Source organism: Sturnus vulgaris, chromosome 15, assembly GCF_052056855.1.
Source record: "Sturnus vulgaris isolate bStuVul1 chromosome 15, bStuVul1.hap1, whole genome shotgun sequence".
Classification (NCBI taxonomy): domain Eukaryota; kingdom Metazoa; phylum Chordata; class Aves; order Passeriformes; family Sturnidae; genus Sturnus; species Sturnus vulgaris.
Genome location: NC_142257.1, coordinates 435,838 through 446,829, shown reverse-complemented (window position 1 = coordinate 446,829; position 10,992 = coordinate 435,838). Strand labels below are relative to the sequence as shown.

Here is a 10,992-nt window from a genome sequence, read left to right as displayed (position 1 = left end):
GATTTAGAAAAGACAAAATTCTAACCGAAATAAATTGGAAGGAGAACCATTCAAAAAACTACAACTCTCAGAAAAAGAGCATTATCACTTCTTTGGGGGGAAGGGGGTGTGTGAAGGGGGATTTATGTGTGTCTAATGTGTGTGCAGGTTTGCTTTAGGTGAGAGCTGAGAGAAATCTTCCAAGTGCCTCAGTGCTCTGGAACAGAAGGTGTATGACAGGTAACTGGATGGGGAGATGGGGTGGAGGGAATCCAGTAAAGGCTGTTTGATATTTGGGGGGGCTCAAAGGTTAACAGAAGCTGGGGGAAGTTGTACAGTCCAGGGTGGGTTCCCAGGCTCTCACAGGTCTGCAGGTTCTGGATTATTGGACAGGACACAGCTGCCAGTTCTGACTCCTTTGCAGATTGGGGTGAAAGCCAATGTGTTCTATTATTTCCTTTATTCTTGGTCTTTGGCCCCTTGTCCAGTTCCTGTTATTCCCTCCTGCAGCCCCTCCCTGTACCTGCTGTGTCCAGGTGCTGGAGGGTGATACAAAACCTGTGGCTTTGGGACATGTCAGTGCCAGGAGCTGAACTTTGCTGCTTCCTGCAGAACGAGGCTGGCTGGTGGCTGTGGAGAGGGAAAGGCTCTGGGGCAGATTCCAGTGTCCTTTAGGAGACACATCCTGACATGGAGCAGGAAAGGTTCAGTGGCCAAAGCTCTTCTGCTTCCTATTCCATTAAAATCCATTTGAATGGAAAGAGGTATAGAAAAAATTGCAAGAGGAGTAGCATTTGTGCGTGTGTGGCTTTGGAGGTGTTTTTTGCTGCAGCCATTCCAAATGTGATCTGAGAGGTCCCTGAGCACAGCAGCAGTGGAGGAGCCCCTTGGCAGGAAGCAAACGGCCACAGGAAGCATTTGAAGGGAGCAGTGACATGGAGGTAAACTGTTGGTGTAATTGTCAGGCCCAGAATCTCTTTGTTGTCTCCAGCCGAGGCTGTGTGCAATACAGCACTAACTTCTGGAGAGGGTTCCCAAAGGTGGCAATCTAATTTTAACTCATCTCTGCAAACAGGGGACCCAGTTCTGTCCTCTGGAGCAGGTTGTGTAACGTGTCTGGGCCTTCACTGATGAGATCACTGACACAAGGGGCGTTCAAAAGGGAAAAATAAGTTTGTCTGATGTTTCTCTGGAGGTTTTTATATGCTTCCACCACTTTATTCTACAACAGACTTACAGCTGTGATGATCAAAACCTGAATGCATAAACAGAGCACTTTGTTTCTCTCTCCCCAGGATGATTCCACAGCCAATTTTCAGTGGCTGCTTGGTCTCAGGCAGGCTGATTGTTGCTGGGTGCAGGGAGCAGCCAGGGAGAGCCTGGGCAGGGCTGGCAGGGCAGGGCAAGGCTCTGTGCCAGTGCTGCCAGATGCTCCTTCACTGGGGCTTCCTCTTTGTCCCACAAAAAAAAAAAAAAAAAGGTTTTTTCACTACTTTTTCATGGCATCTGGAAAACACATTTTTTTATCAGAAACATCTCTTGGATTTGAAGTTAAAAAATACGTTTTACCTGGTCAAGGGGCTCCGTCCCAAATGGAGCCCATGGCAGGAGCTGTCAGCACTCGGTGCCTCCGCTGGGGCAGAGGCAGGGACAGGAGCCCCCAGCGGGGTCACCTCCCCCGGGAACGCCTGTCCTGGAGCCTGGGGACAGCCCCGGGCCACCGGCACCGCCCCAGCTCGGGGCTCCCACGGCTCTGCTCTCATTTATCGCATTTTTAGGAGCCGAATTCCTTCCGTCCCTCGCCTTGGTGTCGCGTGGAGCAGCCCCGCTCCTGACGTGGGAGTTAATTATAGCCCGACCTGCCTTAAAGCTCTCCTGCCAGTGATTTATTTAAACACTGATAAATTATACATTCCTTTAGGAATTCATGTGAAAATGATTTGGAGCCAAGTCAACATCACATACCTCGGTGTGCTCTGTCAGACAACGCTTCCATCCACTCTTCCCTTTGCTGCTGCTCGTGTCTTTGGGTTACCTGCGGGTCACTGAGGAGTGAGGGGCTTCTGGAACAGTCTCAGTCCCAGCTGCTGGGGTCAGCACCCAACGGGAGTTAAGTCTGGCTTTAAACTGGCTTTGGGCACAGCCTGCACCTTCCCTGTGTCCCTCCTGTGCCCCCCGGGCCGTCCCATCCGTGTCCTGGGTGCAGGAGCAGGCTGTGGGGATGCAGAGGCTGCTCCTGGGCTCTGCTGCTCGTGCTCCCGCACTTGTGGCGCCTTTGCTGGGCTGGGAGCAAAGACCCCGCTCTGAGTCAGAGGGTGACACTTCGGGGACACTCCAATGTGTCAGCCTTGTTCTTCTGTTCCCCCAGGACTGCCCTGACGGACATACAGCTGTTTCACTTGTTGATTAGCAAAAACATTAGGAGACCTACTGTTTCAGGGCGTGAATAATTAATGTTCGCTCCTCATTAACTTCTCGTGGCAGAGTCCTGTTGGATGCATTTAGATGTATTTCTAGAATTAGGAGCAAATACAATGAGATGCCTGGCAGCTGTGTTCTGTTCCACCCCGGAAAGCACTGCCCCATTGCTCCCGTCCTCTCCAGCAGGAAGGGAGAGTTCGTTCTCATCAAAGACTGATGTGTCCTTTCTTACAATTTTAATTTCAGTGAATGATACAAGTAACAAATTCTATAATTCATACACATTACAAGGGAGTAAAGGATGCCCCTACCAAGAGAGCAGCATCCTGTTTTCCTGGGACCTCGAATCAAAACCTTGTTTCCTGAAAAATTCAGAACTAAGTTGATGAGTTTTTCACCTGCTGCTGCTGGACAAGGCTGTTTGTGCTGGCCCTGTCATCCAGCACAGCAAAGCTGCAGCACAGCTTCGACACTTCTTGTGCTCTAACGTGGCCACAGTGCTCTGCTAATGCCAAAGGCTTTTGGGTTTGTCTGGATTAACACCCACAAACACCCACTCAGCCCCTGGAGCCGCCTGTGCCACTGCCCGAGGCCAAGGGCGTGCCCGAGGCTGCGAGCCCACAAAGCCAGCAAAGCTCTGCTTGGATTTTAATTATGGAAGAGGGAGAATGCACTTCTAATTTAACCTGAAGCAATGCACAGACCCCAGGTGCTTCCCCTTCCCTCTCCTCGGAAGGAAGTTCAGCCCAATCCTCAGTCCCTCCGGAGCTCTCCCGGGTGGGTTTGGCTGGGGTGGACCTGCAAGTGCTCCCTGTCTGCAGAGGAAGCCTGTCCTTGCTGTGATGCCACTGGCAGCTTTGAAACGATTTCCATCCCACCTCACCTGTATTAAAAACTTCCCAGAGCAATTGGGTGTCCTGTCCTGGCCCCTCCCTTAACCCTCCCGGTTCCTCTGCAGGTCTCCCTTTAACCCTTAACCCTCGCGGTTCCTCTGCAGGTCTCCCTTTCAGGCCCCCGTGGTACCACACAAGGCACAGTCACATCTCGAGCTGCTCTCCCTAAGCCATTGTGCCAGACCCGCAGTGGAGCAGCTCCACAGCAGCGAGTGCCCTGGAGGACCCTCTGCAGACTCAGAGATTCCTCAGTGCCAGCCCCTTCCTCTGGAAGCCCGGCACTGCCTCGGCGACACGCAGCTCCTGTAACTTAGCAACTTTTTTTTTTCAGTTAAGGTGGGTTCTTCAATCTCCTTAATGAATAAGAGAATCAGGCCAGGTAATTGATGCTTGGCCATTTAGCTGATGAATAATTGACTGTCTGGGTAACTCGAGATATTTCCTCGATCAGATTGTGCAGTGGAACAACCACATCACCCGGGGTGCAGCACAACTTCAGAGTGCTGGAACTGTGCTGTGCAAGCTCAGGGTCCAGAGGAACCTTCCAGAGCCAGCTCCAGTCCTCTCCCTCCACATGGACCAGGCACACGAGCTCAAGCAGGGGGTCCATGGAACCTCCTGAGGTTCAGCGAAGCCTGGTGATGATCCCTTCCAACCCAAACCATCCCCTGATTCTAAGATTTTGATAAGGGCTGCATTTTAGCAACAGAAGTTATTTTATCACATAAATCTTGACTCAGGTCTGGAAACAGGATTTCTTTTCCCCACCTGCAGTGAATACAAGCACAGCAGAAGGGTGTGTGTGCTCGGGCTGCCTCACAGGCAAACTCTGCAGCAGCCTTGTCCAGAGGAGCCAGGTGTGCAGGACATCGTGTGGCTGCTCTAAACAGCAGCAGAAGAACATTTAAGGAGGTGAGTTCTGCCAGCTTTGTGACTCTAACACATAGTGCTGCTCTCAGTGACTGGCAGAGAGGGTACCAGCACGAATTGTGGATTAAATAACTTAAGGTTTAATTTCAAACTTCCCATCAGTCCAGTGTCAGCATGTACTGCATATTTTTTAAACTAAATTGAGTTAATACAATGAAACCAAAAGCCTATTGGCACCACTCTGTGATGAGCTTTGGATAAAAATCTGAATAAGAACAGAATATTTTTGATGTATTAGGAAAATGGATAACAATCCATGAACTGCTACAAAGGATAAAATAGCACATGCTTTTAATCTGACTTTTGCCTTCAGATTTCCAATGAGTCACCAGCAATGTTTCATCAGGGTATGGGTTTGGGTTTTTTCTTCCAGAAATGCCATTAATTATTTACCAGTAGGTGAATGATCTCTGAAATCTATTGCAGTGACACCTTTGAGTCTGCAGACAGTTTCTGATGGCAAACCATCTGGGCTCCTTTAACTTGTTATTGTTTATCCTTCGGACTCCTCTCCCCTGGCTGGAAGGTGTAACGGCAGCAGGCAGGGCCAGGAGCATCAATATTTTACTGCATTAATTAAAGGGAGCTCAGCGGCTGCATTGCCCAGCCCGGCTGCCTGTGGGAGGGGAGGGAAGGACCGTGCTTAAAGAAGGGGGGTCCTGGGCTGGGGTGGGATGGGATGGGATGGGGTGGGATGGGATGGGATGGGATGGGATGGGATGGGATGGGATGGGATGGGATGGGATGGGATGGGCCGGGCCGGGATGGGATGGGGTGGGATGGGATGGGGTGGGATGGCAGAGGGATCCCCCAAGCCCCGAGGTCACAGAGCGATGCTCGGCTGTGGCCGTGAACCGCCTGTCAGTGACAGCGGGAGCGGCAGAAGGAGGGTGCGGGGTCCCCGGCAGCTTCTCCTCTCTTGGGACACAATGAAGCAAGAGCAGAGAGACGGAAAAAGCGACCAATGCTGTGGGAGCAGCCACGGAGCCGGGGCCAGGGAGTCGGGCTCTGACGAGCAGGCGCTGATGGGGCTCCGCATCCACTGTTCGCATCTTCTTGTTTACTTTAACAGGCAGCACTAAATAAAGGGAGGGTTAAAACCAAAACAAAACAAAGGCCTGAAATTTATCCCTCTATTAATTACATCCTGCAAGCAGGGCCGCCTTTAAAGCGGTGCCACTTCACAGATAAAACTTTCATGCAGCTATTTAGGGCCTCTGAAATATAAATGATTTCCTTTAAATGTTTTATCATAAATCAGGGCAGGCAGCTTCGCCACAACGCGCCGGTTCCCCCCTGTGGGAGGGAGCTGCCAGCCTGGCCCGGCTCGGCCCGAGCCCCCGGCCCGGCGGCGGAGCCCGGGCGGAACGGGAGGGAAACGGGAGCGAGGCAGGAGCGGAACGGGAGCGGGAAGGGAGAGGAACGGGAGCGGAACGGGAGGGGAACAGGAGGGGAACGGGAGCGGAACCGGAGCGGGGCGGGAGCAGGGCAGGAACGGGACGGGAGAGGGGAAGGAGAAGAACGGGAGGGGAGCGGAGCGGGACGGGAACGGGAGCGGAGCGGGAGAGGAACGGGAGCGGAGCGGCCGCGCTCCCCGCCCGCTGCCGGCGCTGTCCGCGGTGCTGCTCCCTCGCTCCCGTCCCGCCGCCGCCGCTGCCCGCACGGCCGGGCCGACCCTTCCAGACCAACCCGGCCCTTGATCCTGCTGTCCTGGCTCGGGGAGTGTTTCCCAAAGGAACCCGTTTCCCCAGTGCAGTCCCGCTATCAGAGTCAGTTTGTCAGAAACCAGACAGCAGCTCCTTCTGCTCTTGGTCCGTATTTACCGAGGCTTAAAGTCTTAAAAACTTTAAATCTCGGAGCTGGTTTTATTTTTGCTTAAGAACTTCGAATTTTGCAAAATATTTACATCTCTTGTCCCTCAAAGTACAGTAATGTCTGAAGATGTGTGAAGATTGGGAGTGCAATAATGAAAGGCTCGGTAGTAGAACAGAAGCGCTTTCCCAGGGATGGGTGCGTGGACGACGGCCCCTCTGCTCCAACGTCAGCCCGCGGGCTTTGCCCAGGGAGAAACGCCCTCTCCTCCCTTCCCCCGGGACCTGCCGGCCGAGGCACGAGCGGGATCCGAGCGGGAGCGGCCCGGGGGCTGCGAGTCACTCCCGGCCGCCCACCCGCGACGGCGCGTCCTGCCCCGAGCCCCGGGCTGGCCCCGGGGTCCCGGAGGGTCTCTCCGCCCGTGCCCTGCCCGTCCTGCCCGGGCGCATCACGCGTGCGCGGCCCGTGCGGGTGTAAGATGAGTGAGGGAGCGCAGGGGGGGCGGGCGCCGGCGGAGCTCTGCCATCGAACACCGCTCGCTCGGGCAGTGCCCAGGGCAGACACAGCCCCGCGCCCATGCCCGGGGCCTCCCGCCCGCGGGCCGCGCCGAGATGATGGCCATGGACTCCAAGCAGCCCTTCGCCGTGCCCGCCGCCCTCCAGGAGCCCAAGTTCCCCAGCCTGCACGCCGGCACCGAGGCGATGCGCAGAGTTTGCCTCCCGGCCCCGCAGGTACGTGGATGAGGCGCAATTACCGCTCTAAGCCACATTTTCTGACAGGCACCGGGTTAATGTTTTTTTCATGTCGGCAGCACCACCGCGCGTCGCGGCTCCGCGCTCCCCCCGTGCCCGCCCCTGATCCGCGCCGTGCGGAGCGGGGCCGCTGTCTTCCTATTAATTTTTATGACCTGAGCTCCGGGGAGGACCCGCGGTGCCGGGGCCGGTTTTTCAGGCGGAGATGACAGAATTCCCCACTGACCTCGCCATGCGTGCTCTTGCTCGCAGCTGCAGGGCAATATATTTGGGAGCTTCGATGAGAGCCTGCTGGCCCGCGCCGAGGCGCTGGCGGCCGCGGACATCGCCCCCCACGCCAAGGGCCACCACCTCCACCCCCACTTCAAGCCGGACGCCGCCTTCCACGCCATGAGCGGCGTCCCCTGCGCCGCCGCCGCCCTCCCGCACCCCGCCGCCCTCGCCGCCCACCCGCACCCGCTCCCGCACCCGGCGCTGGACGGCGGCGATCTGCTGGAGCACCTCTCGCCGTCGCTGGCCGTGGCGGGGCTGGCCGAGCCCCCCGCGCTGCCCGCCCCGCCGCTGCCGCCGCCGCCGCCGCTGCCCGCCGCCGCCCCGGGACCTCTGCCCGTGCCCGTGGGCGCCCCGGGGGCTCCCGCGCCCGCCGCGGACCCGCGGGAGCTGGAGGCGTTCGCCGAGCGGTTCAAGCAGCGCCGGGTGCGGCTGGGGGTGACCCAGGCCGACGTGGGGGCGGCGCTGGCGGCGCTGAAGCTGCCGGGCGTGGGCTCGCTCAGCCAGAGCACGATCTGCCGCTTCGAGTCGCTGACGCTGTCGCACAACAACATGACGGCGCTGCGGCCGGTGCTCCAAGCCTGGCTGGAGGGCGCCGAGGCCGCCCGGCGAGCCCGCCCCGCCGGCCCCGACCCTCCGCCCGGCGCCGAGCGCAAGCGCCGGCGGACCTCGATCGCCGCGCCCGAGCGGCGCTCGCTGGAGGCGTATTTCGCTCTGCAGCCTCGGCCCTCGGCTGAGAAAATCGCGGCCATCGCCGAGAAGCTGGACCTCAAGAAGAACGTGGTGCGCGTCTGGTTCTGCAACCAGCGCCAGAAGCAGAAGCGCATGAAGTACTCGGCGGTGCACTGACAGCCCCGGCCCCGATGGGACGGGACGGGACGGGACGGGACGGGACGGGACGGGACGGGACGGGACGGGACGGGACGGGACGGGACGGGACGGACGGCCCTGAGCCCCCCCTGCCCCGCCCCGCCCCGCCCCGCAGAGCCAGCCCGGGACAGAAGCCCGGAGGGGAGCGGAGCCGGGAGCGGAGCGGCCCGACAGGAATCCCGCAGGTCCCCGAACTCCGCTGGCGGCGGGCGAGGCCTCGGGGCGCGCCCCGGGCAGAGCCCCGCTCCCACCGGGCCCTCCGTTCTGCCCCACTCCGCGGCAGAGCGAGTCCCATGCCCCGCTCCCTAATAAAGTTTTATTTTTCAACCCGCCGGGACGTGTCATTCCTCCTCGCGCCGCAGCCCCGACGGGAATACCCGAAATAACCCGCAAGAGCAATCGCACCCTCAATAAAACCCCCGTAAGCGGGGCGAGCCCCGGGACACGGGACCGGGCTCGGCCCCGCCGGGCCCCGCGCTGCCACCGGCCCCGGGGGAGCGGAAACATCCCCCCACCAAAACCGATGAGGGGTTCGTTTCTGAATCTGTTCAGGAGGGGGAAAGGACTTTTATTTGCGATTCCCAGAAGCACCTTAACGATTAAAGATTAATGTTCGAACTGTGAGCGTCCTCTGGGTATTCCACTTTAGCATTTCAATGAGTGACAAACATCGAACTTGCGAACCGGGTCTCCTCCTCCTCCCCCGGCAGGAAGCCATCTCCGAATGCACCTTTTCCTCGCGGGTAACGCTCCCTCGCGCCGCGTTTTCCCAATTGTCCTCAATGATTTTTCCCAATCAGATGCCCTTTAACAAAAAATGCCCTTATGCCACTACATTATATTGTGGGCTCTGAAAATTTAGAATAAGGGCCACGCGATATTAATCGCCTTCCTCACTATAAAGAAGGCAACTCCGACGGCATCTTCCCCCGCAGCTGCGGACTCCGGGCCCGTGTTTTTACAGGTAAGATGTGCTTTAATCTCTTCCCTCGTCTCCGTGTGTGTCTGGGAGCTGCCCCGACCCGGGGCAGGACCGGCCCCGCGGCCGCCGGAGGAGCGGGCACGGCCGCGCCGGGCCCGGGTGGGCGGCGGGAGCGGGCGCGGGGTCGGGAGCATTTCCGGGCACGGGAATGGAGATCCAGCCCAGATCCAGGCCGTGCCACTGCCGCAGCCTCGCGTCTTTTGTGTTCCTGCAGGAATAATCGCTAGCGCTGCTCTCGGACGGAATCCGTGTCCTCCCCGGTTCGGGTTAAGCTCAGTCTAAGCCTCACCGAGCCCCGCTCCGAGCCGGCAGTGCAGAATATCCTCACGGCTCCACGGCCGGCACCTCTGTCCCTGCGCACCTCCAGGAGGGAGATCGGACCGGGCTTGTTCCTGCAGTGGCAAAGAGATCGCCCAGCTTTTGTGGGTTTGTGACGTTTCCGCGTTTGTCCCTTTTGCACAGATCTGGAGAGCGCCTTAAAGATTTAAAACTAATTCTAAACGAACTTTCCCAAACCCGCAGCTCCTGGGAGCTCCTCCTCACCTCCAACACGCTCACCGGGGACACCTTAAGCCCCCTGATCTTTCAGCTCCCCCTCCCTCCCTCCCGACTCCTTTTCTCCCGGCAGTGCTCTGACGGGGGGCTCTGCCCAGGTTTCACATACAGGACCTGATCGCTTCATTCGAGATTTATTTTGCAGGTCAGGTCCGTGCTGGTTGGTGCCTGGGTCTGTCCCTGGGTTTGGCTCTCAAAGCTCTGGGGTAAACCCGCTGTGACACAGGGAGCTCATCTGGTCTTCCTGGAGCTGGCGATGAGCTCCTTTCGGCCTCGAAATAGCTCAGAAGCGGTCTTTAATGATGAAGAAGCCGCCCACGTTTTCCCCTCAGAATAACGAGCAGTGCCCCGGAGCCAGCAGGCGATGGGAGGCAGGATGGAGCCAGTGCTTGGAATTCCGCGTTTGTGAGAAGCTCCCATCACATCGCAGCCCCCGCACCCCAACCCCTCCTGCCTCATCAGCCTCTCCACGTGCCTGGGCTTCAGGACTCACAATTCTCTTGGGGGTCTGGGGCTCCTTGTCCTGGGCAGTAGGGACCCACCTTGGGACACTTGATTCTTCAAAACACACCCCATGCACAAACCCACCTCCCACAGGTAAAATGAAAAATGCGGGTGAAATTTGCTGAGAAAGGGAATTCCCTTTCAGGGACAGCCCAGATAAAGGGGAAAGGGAAACCTGCTGAAATAGGAAATGCCCAGGACACGTGTGAGAGACACAGCAGGCAACCCCCCTGTCTATGGTTTCTGAACCACTAACAATTGATTTATTATTTTTTTTTCCCCATTCCATGCTTGTTCCTTAATATCCTGCTCTCTGTCTCCCGGGACCTGTGCACAGGAGATGAAAGCATAGAAAACCAAACAAGCCATTGGCGCTGCTCACTCAATTGATTTTTACACAAAATTTGCCTTCATGCACAAAGGATGGAAAAATGATCCCATTAATAATAAATAACAAAAACAAATGCAGGGAGGAAATCAATAGCAGCACATCTGATAACACGAGGGGCCGGGGGAGCTCCTAGATGTACAAAAGCATGTGTGAGGAGGAGGGGGGAGACAGGAGAGAGGGCTCAGGGGTCTGGGGAGTTGGGGAGCAAGGCAGCAGGTGCTGTGGTGTGCAGGTGGGAATAGCTGATGGCAGGAGCACACGTGTGTGTGTGTGTGTGTGTGTGTGTGTGCATGGCGGTGAGTGGGTGTGTGCACCAGGACAGGGCCCAGCCACCCATGTCCTGTGGGAGTGGCAGGAACTGCTGAAGGTCTTGGCTTGTTGTAGAGCCCAGCCCATGCTCGTGATGGCACCAGAAGATCCAAGAAGTAGCCACTGGCAAGGAGAGCTGGAGCCATGCTGCTTTCCCAGAGAAAACTGGTTTTCAGCTGCAAAATTCCAGATTTACAGTCCCCTTTTCCTCCATGCCTTCTGCCCTCAGTGCTTCCTTTCTCCTGAGTTTTCAAGGACATTTGTTCTCCTCAAGAGACACATTCAGTTTGAGATGAAGGATGTTCCTTAGGACAGTGGTTTCTG

At 57.2% G+C, this 10,992-nt stretch overlaps 1 protein-coding gene across 1 annotated transcript; it reads left to right on the top strand.

The window, feature by feature from the left end:
• The first annotated feature begins 6,646 nt into the window (after positions 1-6,646).
• On the top strand, positions 6,647-7,906 carry POU4F3 (POU class 4 homeobox 3). Its single transcript, XM_014888290.1, has 2 exons — positions 6,647-6,766; positions 7,040-7,906. The coding sequence occupies exons 1-2, from the start codon at positions 6,647-6,649 to the stop codon at positions 7,904-7,906; spliced, it is 987 nt and encodes a 328-aa protein (XP_014743776.1).
• Positions 7,907-10,992: the final 3,086 nt, after the last annotated feature.